This window comes from Hypomesus transpacificus, unplaced genomic scaffold (assembly GCF_021917145.1).
Source record: "Hypomesus transpacificus isolate Combined female unplaced genomic scaffold, fHypTra1 scaffold_379, whole genome shotgun sequence".
Lineage (NCBI taxonomy): Eukaryota > Metazoa > Chordata > Actinopteri > Osmeriformes > Osmeridae > Hypomesus > Hypomesus transpacificus.
Window position 1 is genome coordinate 11,028 of NW_025813900.1, and position 25,267 is coordinate 36,294.

At 49.4% G+C, this 25,267-nt stretch overlaps 2 protein-coding genes across 2 annotated transcripts; one reads left to right on the forward strand and one right to left on the reverse strand.

Moving 5' to 3' along the window:
* Positions 1–32: 32 nt before the first annotated feature.
* On the reverse strand, positions 33–14,250 carry nampt1 (nicotinamide phosphoribosyltransferase 1). The gene is made up of 11 exons (XM_047016448.1): positions 14,079–14,250; positions 10,688–10,844; positions 9,189–9,292; positions 8,316–8,444; positions 4,949–5,107; positions 4,276–4,412; positions 3,249–3,474; positions 2,886–3,005; positions 2,520–2,660; positions 2,149–2,283; positions 33–1,801 (listed from the first exon to the last, which is right to left on the reverse strand). The coding sequence occupies exons 1-11, from the start codon at positions 14,130–14,132 to the stop codon at positions 1,688–1,690; spliced, it is 1,476 nt and encodes a 491-aa protein (XP_046872404.1). The 5' UTR covers positions 14,133–14,250; the 3' UTR covers positions 33–1,687.
* An 827-nt stretch (positions 14,251–15,077) lies between these two features.
* Positions 15,078–25,225, forward strand: pik3cg (phosphatidylinositol-4,5-bisphosphate 3-kinase, catalytic subunit gamma). Its single transcript, XM_047016443.1, has 16 exons — positions 15,078–15,263; positions 15,732–16,122; positions 16,367–16,987; positions 17,299–17,594; positions 18,010–18,515; positions 18,714–18,948; positions 19,739–19,804; positions 19,988–20,131; positions 20,488–20,569; positions 20,933–21,036; positions 21,473–21,619; positions 21,877–21,967; positions 22,293–22,423; positions 23,077–23,188; positions 23,296–23,453; positions 23,645–25,225. The coding sequence occupies exons 2-16, from the start codon at positions 15,744–15,746 to the stop codon at positions 23,924–23,926; spliced, it is 3,354 nt and encodes a 1,117-aa protein (XP_046872399.1). The 5' UTR covers positions 15,078–15,263; positions 15,732–15,743; the 3' UTR covers positions 23,927–25,225.
* The last annotated feature ends 42 nt before the right edge of the window (positions 25,226–25,267 follow it).

Here is a 25,267-nt window from a genome sequence, read left to right on the forward strand (position 1 = left end):
CCATAAAAAGTCCATCAAAGTTTTCAGCAAACTGATAGAGTGGTCCTTTTAATACGTTGACAATAATATAGCAACAGTGTTAGTTAAAGTATCCAATAGGTTGTTGGAAAGAGTTTGGGACAATCCACATATACATATAACAAAACAAAAAAATAGAATTCAAAAGTATTTTCAGTCATTACACACTTGGCATTCACACGACTATACAAACATGAGCTAAAAGCTGACTTCACAAGAACAGTCATACTACAACCAAGCAGTTTGAAGGATTCTGTTGGTAAAGTAAAACAAAAAAAAAAACAGGCATTTGACAACAAACAAAAAAAACTATCAGTAACCTGCCCTCTCCCCTCATAGAAAGTAAGTTGTTATGTACACGGGGCAGGTAGTTTGGCCATGTCATGGTAAATATGGTTATTTACTGCAATAATTTTGTTATTGTTCACCCTTTTCATATAAAATGATTAAAGCAATTTCTGAGCTATAAGTACCAAGACAGTATCAAAAGAGTCAAACAAAGCTCACCTCCCTAATCGAGATACAGCCACTATCCGACTGTCGTTCTCAAAATCAAACTAAACCGACAGTTAACTAACTCACACAAATGGACTGCAAATAAAATTGAGACATGATTATCGTTGACCTGACCTACCAACTTGGCCATGAGTTGAGTAGTGTTGTCCTAAAACAGGAAACAGCTTTAAACCTTAAAAACAATTATAATTATGGAGCAACCCCCCCCCCCCCCCCCTCCTCCTTGATCTGCAAAAAATAATTTGCATAAAGGAACATCATTAATCCTTTAAAGGAAGAAGTTGTCAGCACACACACACGCACGCACACACATGTATAGTCACGCACAAAACAGTCACATTCAGCAACATTGAACATTTACATATCCACCCCAGAGCTTTTGGAGTTGGAACCTTCATTGACTATCCTGGCTCGAGACCGCTTCAAGCGCTAGTCGGCAGGCTACAGATGCTACCGCTGACTCGTCGTGAGCGCGGGTAGCTGGCGTCCGAAGCGCGTTGGAGGTAAGCTCCCGACGGCTCCTTGTGCCAGGCTTAACTTAAGATCTCCTTTCCTGCGAAGATCTCGCGGTCTAATACACTGAAACTTTGTCACATACCACACAATGATTTAGATACCGTGATATGATTCCGTCCGTCGCGTCAAAAGACGAGGCTAAGTCGACGGAGATATTCGTATTTTTTTGTTTGTTTTTTTGTTTTCGAAAACAACTCTGTACACACGTAACACGGGGCACGGTCAGCGTGGAGGGGGGGGATTTCTTCCTCTCCCCTCTCTTTCTCTCTTCCATTTCTCGAGCACAACCCGCCCTCTCGACTCAATCACGTCGGACGAAACTCGTCTCTCGCTCGCTCCCTCCAACTGTCCCGAGACGGGCTTTCTGCCATTGGCTTTTTTCCATGTGTGAGCTGCACTCTTCTCCTCTCCGACCAAGGACAGTGCTTTAGGAGTGTGTGTGTGTGGGGGGGGGCTGGAGGTTAAAGAGATTGTGTAAGAGAGTGTGTGTGTTGGAAGGAGGGGGGGGGGGGGGGTTATAGCAGTGCGCTCCCCCTCAGGTGTGGACAGTGGAAGTACAGGACAGGCGGGGTTGGGGGAGGCGGGTGGAGGTTGAGCTGGGAGAGAGGGGGGCGGGCGGGGGCGGGCGGGGGCCCGCTCAGTGGAGGAGCTCCTCCAGCTCGCTCTCCTTGAGCTTGGCATTGTCTCTGACGTCGTCGAACGTGTACGTCTTCTGGATGCTGCCGTTGCGGAACACCGTGTGCAGCAGGTCCTGGTGAGGGAGAGAGAGACAGAGAGAGAAAGAGGGACAGAGAGAGAGAGAGACAGAGAGAGGGACAGAGAGAGAGAGAGCGGGAAACAGAGACAGGGACAGAGAGACAGGGACAGAGAGACAGGGACAGAGAGACAGGGACAGAGAGAGAGGGAGACGGCCGTCACTATGCTTGCTCTGTTCTAATTAGAAAGCACCGGTACATGCATGGCAAAAGGGTTGAAAAGCCTTTGCCTGTAAGGCAAACGCTCCACGTCAAACGGTTTCAAGTTCCCCGAGAAGGGCACTCCGAGGCTTCGGGAGTGGGAGCGTGTGTGTGTGCGTGTGTGTGTGTGTGAGTGACGTACCACTCCATACTCCTCCAGGTCACCCTTCCCCTCCTCCAGGGTGACAAAGTTGCCGCTCTGCGTCCGGTGGAGGGACAGGCGCCCTTTCTTCGACCGCTTGTTGGGGTCAGCCACCGGGTCTTTGAACACGTTCACCTGGAATGTTCAAGAAAAAGGCTCTCAAGTCGGGTTCCTGTCGAGGTCAACGTAGGGGGGAAGCTGTGCGTGTGTGTGAGAGCGTGCGATTGATGCACTTTGTGTGGCTCCCCGTAAATTGAGCCATGCTTCGAACGTGTGTGCGTGTGTCTGATTCCCTTTTGTTGCTGCTCACAAATCTAGCCATGCTTCGAGAGTGCGCGTGTGCACGTGTGTGTGTGTGTGTGTGAGCTCACCCCGAGGCCATTGGTGACCACGTAGCTGCACTTGAAGGAGCAGTTGAGCAGGTCCCTGGTCAGCTTCTGCAGCAAGGCTCCTCCAGAGCCAAACGCGATGTTCTCGATGCTCCACCTGTGCTGCTTCATGCCCTCCACGATCTGCACACCACGACACACACACACACACACACACACACACACACACACACACACACACAGCCGGCACACTCCGGTGTTACGCGTGAGAGACATTTTGTCTGACTGTTCATCTCTGTGTGTGTGTGTATATATATATATATTCATGTGTGTAAACACTGCATGTTTGGGAGGGAGGGGGGGGGGGGATGCAAGGTGGGTTTGTTAGTATGTGTGTGTGTGTGTTACCTCCTGCAGGGTGTTGATGTCCACGCCGTCTCCCTGGATGACCCGGATGTAGGGGGGCAGCACCTTGTAGCCCTTGGAGTTCTCGCTAGGCGTGAACTTCTTCCCTAGGATCTCTAGCACCTGGGGGGGCAGAGAGGAGGGGAGACAAGGTTAAAGATCACCTACTGTTGTATCCTACAGGGCCCGCTGTACACATCCACGCTCCCGCGAGTGATTCTCCTATGGCTGGCCACACACACACACACACTCTCTCTTAAATCCAAAAACAAAACTGGTGCCCAACTGCCTTCACTTGTGTCATCTCGTCAAACAGCCCCCACCCCATCCCCCTCCGTCCCCCCACCCCCTTCCCCGTCCCCCCACCTTCAGCACGGTGTCCAGGGGATTCCCCGAGTCGGGCCGCACCACCAGCGGGGCGTCGGCGCTGCGGCACTCGATGAGGGCGCGCAGGTCCTCGCCCCAGATCTTCTCGCAGGCGTTGTAGATGTCGTAGCTGTCGCTGACGATGGACACGGGCACCGAGGGGAACTGCTTGATGATGTGCTCGAAGGCGTCCTTCTCGTGGTCCTTGCCCCAGGCGGTGATGGTGCTGCCGGGAGCCGCAAGGGGGGAAAACCAGAGTGAGGCGGAGAGAGGAGCCGTGAGAAAGACGGGGAGACGGAGAGAGAGAGACAGACGAGGCTGGGTGGGGACGGACGCAATCTCGCCGTTTTGCCGCTAGTGGATGAGCCGAGCCAGGCTTGACGCGGACGGCGCCGGGACGGCCCCGACCATTTCCATAACCCGGCGTTCACGCTTCACACTGTCCACTAAATCGACGACGTCTAATCCGTTCATAAATACGTATCCCAAATCTACATACTGCGGTGGACTAGTAGGGTTTGACCAGATTGCCGTGTGCGGGGAATTTCCGAATGCGTGCGTGGGAGAGAGAGGATTTGAGCGGGAAGGCCAGGGGGATTGCGCATCGCTGCGCGTGACAGCCATTTCTCACCCCCCTCGCCAGGCTGAACGGGCCGGCGATTACGCAACACTGACCAGGCGGAGCGCGGCTCCCATGGTGCACTGGGGCGGAACACGGGTGCACGGAAGCGGCAGTAAGCGCCCTTGTGGCACAGAACATCCCCCGCCCCCCCTCCTCTCTCGCCATACATACCACTGCGCGCGCGTGACCGAGTGTGTCATTGTGTGTGTGTGTGTGTGTGTGTGTGCACCCTATAAAATGGCCTTCACTCGTCGACAATCCCGCCTCGTACGCAAACCCATTCTCCCGACGCCTTCGCTCAGCAGGGAGAAACTCCAGCTCGGAGGGCGATTCGTTTGTAAACCCTTGTGCATCCTGTACATTCTGCGTGACCCAGATCCCTGTGGGAAGGGAGCAGCGTTGTACCTGTGTTCGGCGGCGGGCACAGAGAAGCCTGGCACAGGGTCTTTGGTGCCGTAGTACTTCTTGATGACGCAGATGCCGGCCACCGTGTCCGTCCCCTTGAAGTTCACCAGGTGGGCGGAGGCCCCGATGCCGGCCGTCTGGGGGGGAAACACAAACAGGAAGTGAGTTGAAGTCCAAAAGGAAAATTAAAAAATTAAAAAGAGGAGAGGAAGAGTACTTGAGGGGGCAACCCCATGCACCTTACAGATGGAGATTGAAATCTTTTCCCCAGTCTGTTTGAATGGATACTGGGTTTTGGGAATGAGACCAAATTGGTACTAACCCAAATGTATCTGAGAAGTCATATACGTATACTAAGGCCCAGTTTCCCCGACATGGATGAAGCGGAGTCTTTAATTAAGAGAGAAGTGACATGAAGATGTCCATTGAAAAAGGTTTTAGTCTAGGACTAGGCTTAATCCATGTCTGAGAAAAGTTCATTGAAATTGAAATAGTAAATCAAATATATTCTTTGGGAAATCCCATTCATTCAGGAAATACTTAGCAACTGTTTCCGGACACAATAGCCATTGTTTTCTTTGCCTTTCTACAGACTTTAGAAACAACGTGAAATGGTACGTGATAATATTCGATGTATTTGATTTGGTTGCGTGAGTTTTTTTCCGTCTGCTACCTCTTGCGAAGACACTCCTCTGTAACCAAAGTCATGCAGTTTGTAGTCCAGGCGCTCCAGGTTCCCAGAAGTCTCCAGAAGGTACTTAGCCAGGATCTTCTTCTGCTCCCGTGAGTTGGTCGCCACGGTGATGGGGTACCAGGTCTGCACCAGGATGGTCTGCGGAGGGGCAGGGGTCAGAGAGAGGGGGGGGGGGGGGGGGGGGGGGGGGGCGGGACATGGTCAGGATGAGAGCAGCCAACCAGGAAGCTAGAATTCAGGCCAACTCCCATCCCCATCTCTGTTCACACACACACACACACACACACACACACACACACACACACACACACACACACACACACACACACACACACACACACACACACACACACACACACAGGTTTATGGTTCACCAAGCAGGAATGTTTAGTGTTCCTTGTGCGCGTGTTGTTAAGGTGTTTGGTTGTATGACGAACGTAGCCATGCGTGTTGGGTGTTCTTAGCACCGGTTGTTAAGCTGCGCTGGAGAACGCAGGCCAAACCAAACACAGCACAAGGTCAAGTGTTCACGACCTCCGGGATTAGCTTTCTCCGCTCCATCTCAATCCCCTTCTCTCCACCTCCCTCCCTCCCATCCCACCGTCCTTAATCTCCCTCTTCCATTTTGCCACTCCACCCTTGTCGCCGTCCTGCTCTTCATCCATCCATCCCACCTCCACCCATCCCTCGTCCTCTCCTCAGGCCCCGCTGGAACGAAAGCCTTCCCGCAGCGCACCCCGCCACCCCCGCGATTTAGTCAGGTGGAACCCAAAACCAACCGCCGGCCCCTCGGACGCTCAGCGGTCCATGAGGGGCTCAGTGGGAATTCTTTGGTGGAGGCTCGTTCCCTGGGAACCAGAGATCAGGCTCTGATCCGTGGCCCGTGTCAATAGAGGACCAGGCGGAAGGAGGGAGGGAGGAGGGGGATCTTCTCATCCCGAGGTCCAGGGAAGAGCTACCTTGGCTGGGTGGGGTTAGGTGGCTGAGGAGGGAGGCATGGCGCTTTAGTCCAGCGCCGGCAATGGCGGAATGGATCGAGTCAATATTATCACACGGCAACTAAGGGGTGTGTGTGTGTTTACCAGGCTGGCCTGCCTGCCTGCCTCCCAATGTTTCACAGGGTTTCGTGGTGTGCTTGCCAGGATTGCAGGGTGCGCTCTGGAGCACACTCTTAAGAATGGCGCTCGCAAACGGGTCACGCGACGCCTCCGCAAACGAATCGGGATAACGGTAGAATCGTTTGGGCTCACGTGAATCCCGTCTTCCCCTTGTGCCGGGCCACTGTACCTAGCTTCCTCGGCAAGACACGCGCAGCTGTGCCGATTCAACGTGGAGAAAGGGTGGAGATGCTCACGCTAAACACGCACGTACGCGGCAATGTGACCACAGCGAGCCAGTTGTACGAACTGATAGCCGCAAATACGATTCGTCGGGCGGTCGCCCTCGTTCGCAAACGCGCAGGACATGATTCTACCAAGCTCTAGGTGTGTTTCTCAAGGTAGCAATGCTTCAAAAACAAGCTTCCATAAAAAAAACTAAAACAAAGCTGCATGCCAAATGTCACTGTGCTAGACGCTCGTCGACGAGGTTTTCCGGGGTGTACCTCCTGTCATTCTCTCGGACGAGCTAAAGCACATCAGCCGTGCCAGCGCGGAACAGAGCAAAGACGGCGTCAGGAGTACAGAGTTGGGAAGCCGTCGACCTGTCCACGGCGCGGCATCTCAAACAGCCGTCGCCGTCCCACGCGGTGCAAACTGACTGGAAAGCTCCGTATGGAAGCTCATCGTGGACTTATCGCGAGGCTGTGAGAGACCGCCTGAACAGCGGCGGCCCGCACCGTAGATGACGCATGCACGCCAAGCTCCCCTCTCTCCAGGTAAAAGCAACAAAAAAAAGGAAGGAGGGAGGGAGGAAATAAATAGTAGAGCGCAGAGAAAAGGAAGGGAAAGAGAGAGACGTACAGAAAGAGGGAAATGAAAGAGAGAGAGAGACACAGATATAGACTCAGTGAGGATGTGCACTACACCAGGGTTCAAGGACGGTATAGGCCCGGCAGCGTCGCGGCTAAATTTATACCGGTCATGAAGAATGAGTCACGTGCCGCCGTGCAGGTTAAACACTCCTCTAGTCACAGTCCGCACGCACCAAATACTGCTTTCAATAATCAAGCCATTAAAATAGGGGTTTTCCTGCGTGAGAGAGATATAGCATGTGAGTGCCCGTAAGCTGAACTACTAACAGAGAGAGCCGGTGACAGAGAGGGAGAGAGAGAGAAAGACAACCACAGTCACATGCGAATGTGGAGAGAGCAGAGAGCTGGGGGACAGGAGAAGGGAAGGAGAGAGAGGGGGAGAGCTATGGGAACGAGGGGGGAAGAGGGGAGAGAGAGTGAGTGAGTAAGAGACAGGAAGAGAGGGAGAGAGATTTAGAGAGAGAGAGATGAATCTCATTATAAGTTGATTAAATCGTGCCGAGTCACGCCTGTGCCAGTGTGTGTGCGTGTGTGTGCGTGTGCACCGGGGACAGGACACACGGGATCGGGGTGTGTGAAGGTTAAAGGTACAAACACGATTTACAAGCCTGTAAGTGCACATTCTGAGTTCCATAATTTTTTTTTTTTTTTTTTATAAAGGTAACCACTCGACCTTGCCCGAAAGGGATTCTCAGCACATCACAGTGTTTCCCACACATAGACTAATTTGTGGCGGTGCGCCACAGAATCAACACCGGCCGCCACACATTGCGTTTCGTAAAACATTTTTTTTATCGCTATTTAGGTAAAAACACGCAGCGTATTCGTTCAGCTGCATTTCCTTTCCCTGCTCTCCCTCCGTCTCTTTCACGCACGCGTCTTTCTCACATACACACACAGTCACTACGTCAGCACACGTTAGCAACAATGCATACGCCGTTCTAGTGAGACCGACAGCTACATCAGCGAGCCTTCAGCATTAGTGCCGTAGCTAAAGGTCTAGGAAAGTTGAGGCTACTTTTCGCTAGGTACCGACGGACATGTCTTAATCGAAGGTTCCCCTTCGTTCTTTTGGTGAGAAGTTTCAAGAGCTAGCTACTTACCCGGCGTCATGGAGCCGACCAGTTAAATAGTTATTTAGCACCCTGTATGCAGCGTCGCTACCTGCATATGCAGAAATTATTTGTTTGTTGTTGTTGATTTTGTGAATTATTTCGCCCCCCCCCCCCCCGCCACATATAGTTTTCTAATCTGTGGGAAACACTGCACATCAGTTGACCAAACAAACGTTCCACATCTGGATAAGTAAGCATCCGTTCCTAGAAAGAGGGGCTGCGTTGTGCGGGCAGGTGGGGGTTGGGTGCGTTCGTTTACCTCCACCCAGTTGGTGAGCCAGTAGCATTCTGGGTCGGTGCTCTCCACCGTGAACAGAACGTTCCCTCTCGGAATCACGCTCCCCTCTGGCACCGCCTTGATCTCAATAGGCAGGTGGCCATTGTACTTCTGTGAAGACCAAAACAAACACACACACACACGTTAGGGTTGTCTTTTCATGTGTCAGGAAATGGTGTCATTTGTCCTATTTCTACACTGGGGCAATTCTGAATTCAACGAAACCTTAGCTCGAAAACATGCAGTTGCAGCTAAATGATCCAAGTCTAACATTTTCACTGTTTGCCGACTTCAGAAACGTTGAATCATTCATCAAAAATATCTGACAGTTTGACAGATTACCTACGGGCAATCAAATCTCACAGGTATCACATATTTTGGGGTTTGAAATTTGACACAATTATATAACCCCCCCCCCCCACACACACACACACACACGTGTGTGCGCACACACAGGTCATCCTGACAACCCCATTTACGTTTTTTTTGTTGCATCGTAATACTGGCTTGGGCTGAGTTATTTAAGGTACCTCAAACTCAATCTGGTGACAAATTGAATATGCGAGTCTAATCCGATTGGAAGTGCCCTGATCGCCACGGCCGGACTGGGTGTGCAGTGTAGTATCAGCGTACTGGGAGGTGTGTGCGTTTGGTTCCGGAAAATTCTGCCATTCGAGTTCCCCCCGAGTTCCCACATCGGAGAACCACGTCACGTGCTACTGTCGCCAAACGATTCAATCGCACCTATCCAACCCGCGTTGAGATCTACGGAGCACGCGGGATAAGTCGGAAGGGGACAGGACTACGGAAGGTAGGCAGGGATGGGATTTGGAGTTTCGAGTAAGGGGTGCCTACCTCCAGGATGTAAGTCCAGCCCTTCTCGTTAAAGACGTCATCCTGGAAGTGTTCCCGGTACACCTCCTTAGCCTCCTGGATCTTCTCAGGGGTCACCACCTTACCTGGGAGAGGAGAGAAAGGAGAGGGGAGGTGGGTAAAAAAAAACAAATATATATATATATATATATATATATATAAAACACAAAAAAAAGAAAGGCATGAAGAGAACAGCAGAGAGTGAAGGATTGGGAAGATGGAAGAAAGGGACAAGAAAAACGGGCAGAAAGCAGGAAAAAGAGAGAGAGAGAGCACAAAAAAAGGAGAGGGGGCGCAACACTGGAATCCCACCCTCCCATCCGCAGTACGTTATCGAATTAGGAGCGCTCCTCTCACAGTTGAGCCTTTGTGTCAGCAGCAGTGTCATCTCGTGTTGGGCGGGCCCCCAAACCTACAGTTGAAATGACGGGGAACGACTGACACTGGCCGACGCCAAGTTCCGAAAAGACAAAAGCCCGGACGAGAAAAAATAAATACAAAAAAAGAAAACGGAAAGTTGTTTACTTTGTGTTCTATGGTTAGTAACTCTGAGCGTGTAGAACTTTCTAGCATTGTGTGGCGTCCACGCTGCCTGCAGCTGCCCCTGGTCTAACGCTAAGGGCGAAAGAGCAGCTGTTCTTTTGTGTTCTGGCTGGTATCCTCACACACACACACACATAACACACGTTATGTGTGTGTGTGTGTGGTGCTGGTATCCTCATACACACTCAAGTGACTCACGCCATGAAATCTCTTTTAGAGGAGGTGTAGGTGGGGCATCCAGCTAAGCCCTCGACAGGAGGGAGGTTCTCTCTCTCTCACACACAGACACAACAGGCGGGAAAAGGCTAAAGAAGCTCTGGGTACCGTTCCAATACTTTCAAAAGCCCCCCTGAGTTAGCCTCTCCTCTCTCCTCCCAGGGGTCTAATTGGGTATTCAGGAAAATCTTGACAGGACTATCCTTCCATCTTACATTTCTAAATTATGGAGCTGTTAGCTTGGATCTGGGATTGAGCTGGACATATGTCCAGAACCACTCGATAAAAGAGAGATTGAGAAAAGAAGAAGGACGATGAAGAAGAAAGGAATAGAAGGAACGGTTTCATGTTGGAACTGGGCCAGAGACTTCTCCATTATATACAGATTGCTTTTGTGCAACAGTGGCCATGGCCTTGGATCTGTGTGTGTGTGTGTGTACATGCATCATTTTGTGACATCAAATGAAGGCGATGGTGCAGTCGGCAGACATAGAGAGGATCAGCAATTTCCCCAACTGTAGATAGATAACTTCCCTAGCCGAGATGTCTGGTATAGCTACGTCCATTAAAGCTAGCCAGCTAGCTGCGATGAAACGTTCATTTCAGAGCTAGTTTTCCTTAAAGTCAAGGTTCTTTCAAATTCATATTTGGCCAAGGTGGATGAATACCTGTAAGGGCAGGTTTTATGAACGACATGTTAGAACGTATCAATCAATTCTTACCTTTCAGATATTTATGGAGGATATACTGCAGGCCATAGAACACAGTCTTGTCATATTTGACTTTTCTGTTCTTGGTCGGGTCGGTCTTCTTCTCGCGACACTCAAAGTACGAGTACACTTTACTTGTGTTGGGAGGGTACTGCTTATAATGTGTCACCTGCAGACGAGAAAAGCAAGCAGAGAGAGAGGGAAGAGAAACGTTGAGAGGGTTAGCGGTTCGTCCTTCAGCAAGAGGTCTCCGCGGCAACCTCCCACGCATTGGTTCCCAGCTTGGTGTTTAACAGTGCAGCCTCGCGACAACATTCAACAATCTCCATCCTCATTTCTCTCTCCCGGACATGAGAAACGAGACACGTTCGGGGGAGAGGAGGGGGGATTTTCCTGGCACGTGCGATGTCTCAGTACCAGTCAGGTGTACTGGATGAGATCCTCTAACACCAAGCGTGCAGGTAGAGCGAGCTGTAGCCTGGTATTTGTCAGCTGGGGTTGAAGGACATGTCCTCCTATCACACAAAAACGCGATGCATGTCTTCTGTTATGTGTGCGTGTGTCGAATTCTCATTCTCAGGTAACTGTTGGGACATTATAGCTGACCTTGAGGAAGAGTCGACTGGAGACACAAAACGAGGTGTCACTGCCGTGCTGTGGTATCATGTTTTTGTTCACCGTGCCTGGTGGCTGAGATGTGGTAAGTGTGCGATGTGGCTCGTAGATACAGACTGTTCCTCGAGTCTGACCGCTGAATCGCTGGAGGAAAATGCACTTTGGATCCTTGGACGCTCGCCGTACTTTCTGTCTGCACTATTTGTCCATGGCTGTGGATAAAAGCATCTGCTAAATGACTAAACTGTCGTGTCTAGACCCATCTACCAAACAAAATGAACAACAAAGCCCCCCCCCCCTCACCCACAGGCCTCGGTTTCCATTGGATGCAGTTCTTTGAATTTGAGCAAACGACTCTGGAACATGGTCAAAACTCAATTATCTCGGCATCGAGGCGATATGCAACCATTACTCTCACCCCGGAAATAAGGACTGGAAAAGGCACCCGAAATACTTTTTGTTTCAACGTACGTTTCTTGTCTTTTCATTTGAATGTGCGCCCTGTTCTTCACTTTCTCCTCTCCTCAAAGTCTATATGGGAAGGGGGTGGGGGGGTGAGGGGGTGAGGGGTGGGCCATAGAGGGACTGCTGAGGGGTGGAGGGTAGAAGATGGAGGGATTGCTGAAGGGGGTGAGGGTGGACGGTGGGAGATGAAAGGAGGGCTTCGAAGAACGTGCCCATCCACCCACAAGCTGCACTGGGGAGACACAGGTATGCGTGCATGTTTGTGTACTTAAGCAACAAGCTAATGGAACCAAATTAGAGGAAAGGGCAATAAAGGAGAGACAGAAAGAGAGAACCAGAACGCACAAGACTCTAGTATTCAGACGGATGGCAATAGGATGACCTTCACGCTACAGTTTTTATTGATCAGCTTGGCCACAAGGTACACACAGCAAATGTAGTGACACATAGCTCGTTCCTGGTCCTGCTACCAGCCAATCAGGACAGGCAATCTCACCTGTCTTCCCCGACAACACAAACGACCAACCGTGTCCCCACAGGCCGACTAAGTAATGACCCAACAAGATAATGTGTGTGAGTGTTTGCACTCTGAGGCAACGACAAAATGCTTAACAAACAAGCTGTACAGTTATAGTGGCCCATTATGCGTTCGTAGCACGCGTGATTTACTCGACATATGGTTAGAAGAGAAGCTTGGTCAATCTCAAGGACCAGACAGACAGGTGAGACAGACAGACAGACCGGGTCTATCTGTTTTCATAGCCTAGTGGTTTATCAGCCAAGGCCCAATAATAATAATAACAACAACATGAGAAATGAGTCCCTGAACTCACTGACAGGGAGAGAGCGAAGGGGGGGGGGGGGGGCGAGAGAGGGGAAACTTCACAGAGGACTGGACCAAGTTAACAACTAATGCAAATAGCAGGGCAAACTCAGGCTTTTACAGCTCTGTCCCATGCAATCCACAGATGCCTCAGTCTCCCACCTCTCCGGCTGTGTCTTGAAGTTGCAATTTGCATAAGTTACACACTACACACACAGAGCAAAATAATGTTATGGCTTGGGAATGGTATACTCACTCACTGCTACATAAGATGACAGGTTTTGACTTGGTCTCTGTCTATGGCATTTTACTTTCGATCTCAATCTCTCCAATTTTATAGCAATGAGCTGCGGCCAGATGTTGGAACTGTTTGTACACACGCATGCACGCGCGGGCACACACTTTGTGTGCGCGATCAGGGGCAATGACTCGCACGTAGCTGTGCATGCACTGCAGCGACAGTCATGACAGCTGGATGTTATTTCTATTAAATCAGAAGCAGGATATACCCATATAGATAGTTCCAAGAATAAGATCATTTTAACATAAGACAAGCGTTTAAAGCTAAACTCTAAAAAAGCACATGACTGTATAGTTAGCCATAACTTACGTTTGCTACGCACTTGTCGACCTTGATAAAGGATTGCTCAATATAAAACTGGCCTATCCCTAAGAGCTTTTTGCAAAGTTTCGCTTTTGATTCAGTTCGTGTCGGATGAACTTATCGGTAATGGGGGATGAATTACTTGGTAGATGTTAGCTTGCTAGCTAGCTTGTCCTCATTGCTGGTTTAACCATCGCTCCATTCATACAGCTCACGATCTACCGCCTTTTCAATTAAAGGATAGCCTATATCCTTTGAATAGGAGTCAATGGGAGAAGTTGACTCGTCTACAATAAAATGTCCACGTTTTAATAATTGAAATGTTGATATCAAGCATCAACATTTTGACAAGTGATTAATTAATTGTAGATTTCTTTAAGTAAAATAGCTGCTAGTCAAAATCACATAATGGATATATTGACTTGGAATTACAACATGTCAACATTGAATTGTAGATATCTACAACTCCTATTTACCGCTAGTCTACTGATTAAATATTAAAAAGGCTTACCATAAGCCTACCCGTACAGTCTCAACACCGACCAGCCTCTTTTATAATTTCTTAGCCAGCTAGCTTGCTAGCTGCTAGCACCAGCAGAGGCATGAAGCTGTGCCATCAGTGGGTGGCGTAGCAAGCTAAATTCGCCGGTAGACGTTCAGTCAGTCATCTTGGTCTAAAATTGTGAAAAGATGCTCTTAAATGTTGGTACCACCTTACTGTCTTCAATCTCTCCTCCCATTTGGCCTAGCGAATACACACACAACGACCAAGAAAGGCAAGCGTGATGGCCTTGGGAAGACGGAACCACCTTGAGTTTCTTTTTATTCACTGGACCTGCAGACCGACTACTAGCAGCCCTGCAAATATCACCTATACACCGGCTTCGAGCACTCACCTTGTAGGAATCAGTGGCTAGCAATATGTTGAAATCGGCGTCTCTGTGCTCCATCTTCCCCCTTGGTATCAGTTACGGTTGTCAGTATTGTTACGCTGTATGTGCCAGGGACTCGATCACAACCTAGTTCCCTTGTTGGGGAAGGACGGTGAACCAATCGAGAGGGGTGGGCCTAACTGTGCCGCCCGTCACACGGAACTAGGTACAGGCAATGACGTAGCATTTATGGAAATGCATAAACCATAAAATCCTTTTGGTTTTAGCGAGTAGGCCTATTGGTTAATGGCCATCATCCGATTGCGACGACGGGAGACATTTTCAAATGAATACGAAATGTAGCGTTATTGTAGACTATAGCAGTGTTTTCCTGAGGCGCAAATATGGAAATACTACAAATACATTTATGTTGAATTTGCAATCGAATTATGAAATAAAAAACCTAACCAGTCCAGTCCAGTTTTTTTTATTTTATTTTTTTTCTACCCGGCATAGCAACCAGGCTTAGTGCCAAGTTCCCGAGGAAACAAAATACAATATTATTATAAATAAATACAAATATCACACAATGGCTGTAAACGGAAGAACCAACAGATGGCACTATTTTACAACAGGTCATTAGTCTGCGTTTTTACAAGATCATAATATTAAAGTATTATTAAACAACCTCTGTGCACATCCACATTTGTACACACAATTAGCCTACAAAATTGAAACGAAAACTTCTCATTTTATTTTATATTCAAATTTTGGGGGGAAAATACATTATACTGACATATTATTTAGGCTATTATCTCGTAAGTGGAGCCCATACTATTGCAATATGGATTACCGATTTTATTATGAGTAGCTATAATGATAAATACCATTCAACTAAATGGTTGGAACTTTTTGTAACATAATCCAAAATGCCAATATTATTGTGTGCTAAACCAGTTCATGTAGTCCAATTGCAAGGACATTTCTGCGTTCAGAACTACACTTATGAATCCTAACAGTAGCCTAGATAACTCAGCAACCAATAAGCAGTAGGCTATGCAAACTACTGACGGCGACGGAGAACAGCGGAGGCGTACAGTAGCAAAATTCTCAAACTCTGAAACACTTAAGAAAAAGGTTTAGTGACTGTTAAACCAACGGAAGATGTAAAGTCTTGTTTGTGCGGCGTTTTTGTGACTGCGTTGAGCGGTAAGTTTGACATCGAAAGTCAAGGAATAATTGCCTGACGAGTATTAGCTGCTGAACCGTTACTCCATAAAGATTTTTTAGGTTGTTAAAGAGTCATAAAGTTTTAAGATGATGAATTCATAACCGTTTATATATTATTACAAATACACTATATTATATACAGGCTAGGTTCCTGTAAAAAAAACATGAACATGTTATTTAGTTAATAATAGTAATTAAAACGTAGACCTACTGCAGTTGACAGTGTTTTTAGCAAGCTTCCTGCTTTGCAACACTTCCTTTGCTGTAAATGTGAAAGAAGAAGTAGCACAAGTGGTGAAGGCTACAGCACATGCCAGGATAAGAAACGTTTATTAGTACTAAACGAGGATCCTCATTTCGTCGGAACGAAATGTCCGACGCTGCCTTAAGACGTTTGTGAGTATCAACATCTCACACTCTTCCCCTTTTTCCTACTATGGCGAAAAGACGAATCAGGTTATGGAACAGCAAATTAGCGATGAAGAACCAGTAGTCCTCAGAGAAGATATCCGAAGGAGAAGAAGGAAGATGAAACCCATCACTTCCACCTCTTCAGTGGCCATGGACCAGATAGCAATTGAGTTTGCACTCCCAACCACCACCAAGACAGGCCGTAGCCCAGACACCCTGCTGCTAGAGGTGACAGGAAACTGGACCGTGGAGCAGGTGAAAGCCCAGGTTTGGCTAAGGGCAGTGGCCACCAACCTCTGTCCGGAGTTCTACCAGAAATACTCTCCAGACCATTGCATCCTCCTCTACAAGAAGAAAGGAAACTGGTGTGAGATTTATGACAAACACCAGGTGTTCCAAACTCTAGATTGCATTCGCTACTGGAAAGGTAAAGGTTTGTGGGTTTTGAAGGGGGGTGGGGGGGGCACGTAATGGTTAAAAAGCAGCAGTCGTTTTGGATGTATAGACAGAGAGTGGATGCCAAATAACTGTGTACAAAACGTGGCATTAAGAATCCAGGATAAAAGCCAAGAATTCCTGTTTACATGTATCAAAGTAGTCCTTTATTATGAAGTTGACCGTTTTTTTTAAATGACTTTCCCTCTGACTTTGTATTTGGTCAACCCTCAAAGCCCTAAAGAAGGATGTGGGTAAGATCCACCTGGCCTCCAGACCCCAGCCTTCAGACGAGTCCCTCCAGTACCAGAGGTACCTCAACTACCTCATCGGCTACGACGTCACCGACGTCAGCAACGTGCATGACGATGAGTTGGAGTTCACCCGCAGGAAGCTCCTGACCCCCCGCAAGATCGAGCTGTCGGACCGCGATCCCAAACTCTACTCCATGGACCCGTGGGTCAAGTCTAAACCCTTGCCGGAGTACCTGCTCAGCAAAGTGAGCAACAACCACATCCTTCTGGTTGTTCACAGCAGCACGGCTAGCCAGACCATCAAGGTGGCTATCGACGACACGCCCGACCAGGTGCTGAAGAGCTTCTTCGCCAAGGTAGTCAACAAGAAGGCCTTGTTGGGAATCCCAGAGAACATCAGCGAGGCGGACTTTGTCCTGCGGGTTTGCGGGAGGGAGGAGTACCTCTTTGGGAACCATCCAATCAGAGACTTCCACTGGGTCCGGCAGTGTCTGAAGAACGGGGAGGAGATTCACCTGGTTCTGGAGTCACCTCCAAACCCGGATCTGGACTTGGTCCAGAAAGAGGACTGGGCCCAGGTGGATGACTGTACTGGAGTAGCAGGTATGTTGCATAGATTTCAAATTATTGTTTTTATTGGATGAATAAATACCACTACTGGGGAAAGGAAGATATTTGTGTTTTGAGTTTAGTGTGAACTGTCCCTTTAATAGTTCAAATATAATGGCCGGGTTTCTCAGATTCGTTAAGAAGCTCTTAACGCTAAGAGCTTCTTAAGAGCGTTCTAAGAACGCTCTTTAGAACGCTCTTAGAACACTCCTAAGAAGCTTTTAGCGTTAAGAGCTTCTTAACGAATCTGGGAAACCCGGCCAATGTCAGTAATCTTTAATCATTTTTTACCACTCTCTCCTCAGGTACCCACGAGCAGTTGACCATCGATGAGAAGGATCACGAGCGGGTGTTCACCATCTCCCTGTGGGACTGCCACAGGAAGTTCAGGGTGAAGATCCTGGGCGTCGACATCCCGACCCTGCCTCGTAACCCAGAGCTCATCGTGTATGTGGAGGCCAGCATCTTCCACGGCCAACAGCTGCTGGCCCAACAGAAGACCTCCTCCAAGCCCTTCACCGAGGAGGTGCTGTGGAACACCTGGCTGGAGTTTGATATCAGGATCCGGGATCTGCCCAAGGGGGCGCGCCTCAGCCTGCAGGTGAGGCAGTGTTTACCCTCCAAAACATTTGGATCTCTGGTGTGTGCCCTGGTGGAGCACGTGGGGGCCTGGGTTTGAATTTGGCTCAGGCCATTTCCTGCATGCTTATCAAGAAATAAAGCAGAGAGAACCCCCCCCCCTCCCCAAAGTATACACATCTTTAAATACCTTTTTATTCTTAGACATCACCTTAGCGATCATCGTAGAGATCACTATGTTAAGAGCTGGCGGATTTAGATGGAGGACATGATGTACGTGCGGTAAAGCAGTCTTGCTTCTAGGTTCGCCTCGCCTTTCAGCTCAATTCAATCATGTTACAGTTCCATTCTTCTCCCTCTGCTATTGGCACTGTTCTCTACAGTAGACTGCCCTAGAGTATGTGGTTGTGTCACGGCGTGTTCTCTTGCGAGCGCAGGTATCCTGTGGCAAAGCCCACCTTCAGACCTTCAAGGCGAGCACCTACCACGACAACAGCGGAGGGGGAGGCGAAGGGAAGAGTGGTAAAAGCCGCCTGCTTTACTACGTCAACCTCCTGCTGGTGGACCACCGCTCCCTGCTGCGCCAGGGCGAGTTCATCCTCCACATGTGGAAGATGCCGGAAAAGAGCGAGGACAACAGCAGCGTCAACGCCGACAAGCTCACCTCGGCCACCAACCCCGAGAAGGACTCGTCCATGGCCGTAGCCATCCTGCTGGATAAATACTGCTACCCTGTGGCCCTGCCCAAGAGCAGGGAGGTCCGGGAGGCCGGGTCTGGGGCTGGGGCGGAGGCCGAGGGAGGGGAGCGAGTCCAGAGAGAGATGCCCAACCACCTGAGGAAGCAGTTTGAAGCCATCGTGGAGACAGACCCTCTCAACCCTCTCAGCCCCGAGGACAAGGAGCTGCTTTGGCACTTCAAACACGAGTGCATGCGCCACCCCAGGTGGGCACCTCTGGCTGACCCCAGACAAACAACCAACTCACCCCTCTCACATAGCACAGCAGTCCCATTCACATAAATTCGGACACCACATCCCATGTTTGGATTTCAAATACGCTCATCTCACACTCATTTCATCTCATTTGAATCTCCTTTCCCTTCGACCTTCCTTCCACGGGGCCCTGCGTCCACCCCTTCCAGGGCCTACCCCAAGCTGCTCGGCTCGGTGAAGTGGGGGGACCAGGCAGCGGTGCTGGCCACTCACCGGCTGCTGGAGAAGAGCGCGGTGTGGGACCGCAGCGGCCTGGACGTGGGGCTGGCCATGCAGCTCCTGGACTGCCACTACTCGGACGCCCACGTCCGCTCCATGGCCGTGCGCAAGCTGGAGACCCTGGGGGACGACGACGTCCTCCGCTACCTGCTGCAGCTGGTGCAGGTGAGAGATGGGCTTCCATCTTCTGACCCTTGACCAAAGGGTTCAAGAGACATGAGACCAAAGGGGGAATCGGTGGGGTCTGGGTGAAAGGGTATGTCCTCTGAGTAACAAGGGGTCACGTGTTGAATTTGGTCTTCCTCTCTTACTTTTAACCGGAGTTATTCTGGTTTTGCAAATGTCGTGCATCGGTATCAAACTGTCAAGTAAATTGCCACCTGTCCAGGCACATCCAACAAAGAGCTCTTGGTGTGACATGCAAATAAGTGTTTCACCGTGTTTGTTTAATTTGAGCTTGCCGTCGTGTTTAGATCATTCACGCTCGGGGGGGGAAACTGTATTCTTGTATGGGTCTGTTTATCTGATCTTGTCTATCTGCCTGCCTGTCTACCTGTCTGTCTCCCTGCCTGTCTACCTGTCTGTCTCCCTGCCTGTCTACCTGTCTGTCTCCCTGCCTGTCTGTCTGTCTCCCTGCCTGTCTGCCTGTCTCCCTGCCTGTCTACCTGTCTGTCTCCCTGCTTGTCTACCTACCTGTCTCCCTGCCTGTCTACCTACCTGTCTCCCTGCCTGTCTCCCTGCCTGTGTACCTGTCTGTCTCCCTGCTTGTCTACCTACCTGTCTCCCTGCCTGTCTACCTACCTGTCTCCCTGCCTGTCTCCCTGCCTGTGTACCTGTCTGTCTCCCTGCTTGTCTACCTACCTGTCTCCCTGCCTGTCTACCTACCTGTCTCCCTGCCTGTCTACCTGCCTGTCTACCTGTCTCCATGCCTGTCTGTCTGTCTCTCTCTCTGTAGGCTGTGAAATTCGAGCCGTACCATGACAGTGCCTTGGCCAGGTTTTTGCTGAAGCGTGCTCTCAGAGTAAGAACTCTTCAACGCCCCGTTACCACAGCTCCGACTTCACACACATCACAGTCATGTCTAGTACAGACAGCAGATTCACTTCTGCTTTATCGAATGTCATTTTTCACAAAGCGGGTCACTGAATGTCTGTCTCTTTGTGTGTGTGTGTGTGTTTGTTTGGCGGTCTGCGTGTGCGTGCAGAGTAAGCGGATTGGCCATTTCCTGTTCTGGTTCTTGCGCAGTGAGATCGCCCAGTCTATGCACTACCAGCAGCGATACGCAGTACTCTTGGAGGCTTACCTCAGAGGATGTGGAGGGGTCATGCTACATGACTTCAAACGCCAGGTACACACTGTTTGCACACCCAGACGGTTGAATAAAGCTTATAGTGTTTCATGTCCTTTCAAGTATCTGTAGCGTGCCATATGGGCGGGGTTTATATTTCTTGACTATTCATTCACCGGTTTGCATCAGAAAAGACCCGTCAAGTGTTTAAGTATAAGAAAGTATTTCTCAACTACTTTTGGTATTTTGTGTGACAAGGCTACGGGTTAGTGGACAGATACAAGTATAGTGGGAAGCACCATCTATAAACAGATGCATAACTCAATTTCACATTTGTCATCATCTTCAATCGAGTACACATACTGATAGCGAAACAAAGGAACGTGCAAATCTGATCTGCTATTTGGGCCATTTAGGTGGAAATGACCGAAGCATTACAGAAAGTCACCAGGGACATCAAGGCCATGTCTGCTGACAAATACGACGTCTCCTCACAAGGTAATGGAAATCATCCCCGGCTTGTAGAAGCATCATACAAACTGTGCATTACAAGTAGATTTCCAGCTATGGAAAACGTATTCCGCTCACTGTAAGTCATTTTAAACATAAAGCACAAAGAAATTGTCGTGTGTTTGGTCGGCACATTTACATTTAGTCATTTAGCAGACGCTCTTATCCAGAGCGACTTACAGTAAGTACAGGGACATTCCCCCAAGGCAAGTAGGGTGAAGTGCCTTGCCCAAGGACACAACATCATTGGCATGGCCGGAAATCGAACCGGCAACCTTCTGATGACTAGCCCGACTCCCTAACCGGTAGTTGAATGATGGGATGTGTTTGTGATCCATGGTGTCGTTCAAGTGGTGCTCCAGCTGAGGCAGAAGCTGGAGAACCTGCAGACGTCAGGGCTGCCAGAGAGCTTCAGGGTTCCCTACGACCCCGGGTTACGAGCCGGAGCCCTGGTGGTGAGGACACGCCCCTCTCTGTCTCTGTGGCTTCTCCCGCTCTCTCCTTCGAACTCTTTGTTCGTGAGCGTGTGTGTTCTCGTCATCTCTCTTCTTCTCTCTCGCGCGCGCGGTTTCGCTCTCATCCCTCTCATCCCTGTCCTTCTCTCCCCTTCCGAGTCTTCCTTTCTCGTTCTTTTTGTCTCTCCTCTCAATTTGTTTTCTCTCTCCTCCTTGTCCCCTCTCTCTCCTTCCAACCCCTTATTCACATTATCTCTCCTCCTCTCCCTCATCCTCCCTCTCTCTCATCCTTATCCTTCTCCCCATCCAACTCCTTCCTTACCAATCTCTACCCAAACTCCTTCTCTCCCCATCCATAACTCCATAACTCCTCTCTGGAATCCCTCTCCACACAAACATTTTCTCTGTCCTGACTGCAGATGTGCCCTGTGTTTAGATTGAGCAGTGCAAAGTGATGGCGTCCAAGAAGAAGCCTTTGTGGCTGCAGTTCAAGAGGGCCGACCCCACCACCCTGTCCAGTGACCCCATCGGGGTCATCTTCAAGGACGGAGACGACCTCAGACAGGACATGCTCATCCTGCAGGTGGGACAGCTTGACAGGGAGGGACACGCAGGACAATGCACAGCAAGCTGTCCATATTGTCCATGTTCCCAGATGTCTACATATGGGCCTAGAACTAAAAACATAAAGTTGCATTATACTATTACACTGTATGTTATACTGTGCACCACATTCACATATAACATAAACAATGTACCAGGTAGGGAAGACACAAAGACAACTATAAACAACAATAGGATGTTGGTTCTAATCCCCTTTCTCATGTGTCATTGCTATAGATTCTGTTGATCATGGAATCCATCTGGGAGGAGGAATCTCTGGATCTGTCTTTGTTACCATACGGTTGCATCTCCACAGGGAACAAAATAGGTGAGTCTGACTGTTGGTTTAATGCACACGGTGGGTGACTGCTACTGTTGTAATTGCCTTACAACAATTGCCTCTCCCCCTCTCCCTCTCTCCCTCCCTTTCCCTCCCTCCCTCCCTCCCTCCCTCCCTCCCTCCCTCCCTCCCTCCCTCCCTCCCTCCCTCCCTCCCTCCCTCCCTCCCTCCCTCCCTCCCTCCCTCCCTTTCTCTCTGTCTCTGTCTCTCTCTTTCTCCTCCATCCCCACCCCAGTTCACTAAACCCTAGTTTGTTCACATTTTCGAAGCAACTGTGCAGTACATTCTGACTGACGTGAACTCCCCTCTCCAGGGATGATTGAGATCGTGAAGGACGCAAACACGATCGCCAACATCCAGCAGAGCGTCGTGGGCAGCACCGGCGCCTTCAAGGACGAGATCCTCCACCAGTGGCTCCGGGACAAGTGTGTGAGCGAGGAGAAGGTAGGTGGCTGGCTGTAGCACACTAGCAACTCCCCGCCGCTAACGGCTGCGCTCATCTGAGGGGGAAGACTCCAGAAGCTGCGCCCGGGGAGGAAGGAAACAGCACTTCCTGTCGCCTCTGCTTCTCTCTTTGTCTTCAACCGTAGACGCTTAAAGTTGCTTCAGCACCTGCGCGGTCTTGCTTGTGCGGGCTTTTATGGGAAAGTTCCTTTCTTTGTGTTCAAAATATAGCAGTGTACCTGATTTCAACGAATGTATAGCCAGTGTGAGCTTAGTTGTGTTATCAAACAACAGCCAGTGTACCACGGCAGGGCTGTAGTAATACTAAACAGTCAAATGTTCATTCTGGGTTTGTATCATTTGGCTTGGTTTCGTGTGGACTATGCAAATATGTTGGGTAGAGAGAAGCGTGGCGGTTCTGAAAAAAAACAAAAATAAAAGCCCTTCGCTGTCTCCACTCTTTTTTTCCCCTCTCTCTCTCCCTCCCCTTCCTCTCCCCTCTCCCCCCTCCGTTGCTCCTTTCTTCCTCCACCGCATCCCGCCGACCCCCCCCTCCTCGTCCTCCTCCTCAATCTCACTCCCTCCTTTCTCCACCTCCTTCTCCTCCCACCCTCATCCTCTCCCTGCCCCCCCCCCCCCCCCCCCCCCCCAAGTTCCAACAGGCCGTGGAGCGCTTTGTGTACTCCTGCGGTGGTTACTGCGTGGCTACCTACGTCCTGGGAATAGGAGACCGTCACAACGACAACATCATGGTCACCGAATCTGGTAACAAGCGGCCAACAGCGGGTTTTCCCGACGTCATGCCAAAACAGAAGAGAGAAAAAAACTTTTGACTCTTGGTTTATTTTCCATGTCGTGTGCCTTTCTATCAGGGAACCTTTTTCACATTGACTTTGGACACATCCTGGGGAATTACAAGAGTTTCCTGGGGATCAGTAAGGAGCGGGTCCCCTTTGTTCTGACCCCAGATTTCCTCTATGTCATGGGCACCTCTTCCAAGAAGAGCAGTCCCAACTTCCAGAAGTTCCAGGTGTGAGGAGAAAAACGATTTACACACATGACTGATGATGTATGAGACATTGATGATGTGTTAGAAGGATGTATTTGACCTTTTTGTTTACCACATGTGCTATATCCATAGCCCACAGTAACCCAATCGTCAAACTTGTTCTCTCTCTCTCTCTCTCTGTCTATGTCTCTCCCTCACACACACACACCCAGGATGTGTGTGTGCGGGCCTACCTGGCTCTAAGGCATCACACCAACCTGCTGATCATCCTGTTCTCCATGATGCTGATGACGGGCATGCCCCAGCTGACCAGCAAGGAGGACATCGAGTACATCCGCGAGGCCCTGACCGTCGGGCGCACCGAGGAGGACGCCCAGCGCCACCTGCTGGACCAGATCGAGATCTGCAGGGACAAGGGCTGGACGGTGCAGTTCAACTGGTTCCTGCATCTGGTGCTCGGCATCAAGCAAGGGGTGGAGAAGCGGTCGGCGTAGGGTGTTGGAGGAGGCGGGGGCGGGGGGGCGTCAACGGACGCTTGTGTGCATAATACACATTGTATATACGCTTGTACACACAGACGAACATGTTTTCTACACGCATTCACAGACTCACACAGACAGTGGGCACTGTTTGTTTTTACAGAGGGCATGCACTAGTTAAGATTGTGTGTGACTTGCAGGATTTGCGCTGGCCCGATAGTAACAGAAACGCCAGAAGAGTCGGCATGACTCGGGGGCTACCGCTGAGGGGGGTCACATTTGAGAGGGTCTGCCCTCATGCTCCGTTATGACTGAGAGGGCTGTCACCATTGACAGACAATAAGGGTTCAAGAACAAAATGGCCACCCCTCCAGCTCTACTCAAGGACCACTGAACTCTTCACGTTTTCAAGGTTCCTGGCAAAAGCAGAGTGGAGTGAGGCACACATTTGAGTTCAGGATGAGTAGCTGGATGTTCCCAAAGTAGATACTTCACTGTCCCCTCAAAGTCGAATGGCAGGCAACTGTAGAATACACATTTCAATGCTTTTATTCTGCTTTATTATGCAAAGACTGTTCAGATTTGTACTTTATTGACATGTTTTGACGAACATTGTTTCATTCTCATTAACAAACAAACACAAATATTCTCTCAAAACCCAAAGTAAGGTTGTTTCATCAGTAGGCTACAGTATGCAGATAAGTGCCAGGCACCATTGTAGCTAAATAAATCAGCTTCTGTGCTAAGTAAATCAATGCATCATGTTTTCCTGTGTCCCAGAGGAAGTGGGCTCCAGTGGTGAAGAAGCCATGTGTGTGTGTGTGTGTGTGTGTGTGTGTGTGTGTGTGTGTGTGTGTGTGTGCGTTTGTGTGTGTGTGTGTGTGTGCGTTTGTGTGTGTGTGTGTGTGTGTGTGCGTCTGTAACAATGTGGCCACTGCTCTCCACCACCATCTGTCAGAAAGAGATATTTTACAGAAATGTAGTAATATTGGCTACTGTTTATAACTTCGGGTATGTTCACAAAAAATACATATATATGAATGTACATCAATATATCGGACTGCATTTTAGCCAATTAAATGTTATCAAAAAGAACCAAACAGCCATTATGTAGCCTAGGCAAAGAAAATGCCCTTTTTTGGGTCTCAACCCAGTTTATGTTCTAAGGGGGTCAGTTACTGTATTTAGACATTCATTAAAAATGAATCTATTTGCTAAAATGAATATGCACCCATCCGCTCTTATGAACCACTCCTTGCTTGGACTCCCTTCTACAGAGTTTGATTGTACCTAATAAAACGTAACTTTTAACAGCTTTTTTGTCAGTTTCAAATGCGTTTAAAACGTGTAAATTCC

What these genes read in the sequence shown, in the direction of transcription:
- nampt1 (XM_047016448.1), bottom strand. Translation starts at nt 14,132, where the DNA reads ATGGAGCACAGAGACGCCGATTTCAACATATTGCTAGCCACTGATTCC. An exon ending in CCTCCATAAATATCTGAAAG is followed by an intron (nt 9,293 to 10,687) that starts GTAAGAATTGAT and finishes CTCCTCTCCCAG; the next exon opens with GTAAGGTGGTGACCCCTGAG. An exon ending in GGCTCACCAACTGGGTGGAG is followed by an intron (nt 5,108 to 8,315) that starts GTAAACGAACGC and finishes GCCCCTCCGCAG; the next exon opens with ACCATCCTGGTGCAGACCTG.
- pik3cg (XM_047016443.1), top strand. Translation starts at nt 15,744, where the DNA reads ATGGAACAGCAAATTAGCGATGAAGAACCAGTAGTCCTCAGAGAAGAT. An exon ending in ACCTGCTGCAGCTGGTGCAG is followed by an intron (nt 18,949 to 19,738) that starts GTGAGAGATGGG and finishes CTCTCTCTGTAG; the next exon opens with GCTGTGAAATTCGAGCCGTA. An exon ending in CATCATGGTCACCGAATCTG is followed by an intron (nt 23,189 to 23,295) that starts GTAACAAGCGGC and finishes CCTTTCTATCAG; the next exon opens with GGAACCTTTTTCACATTGAC.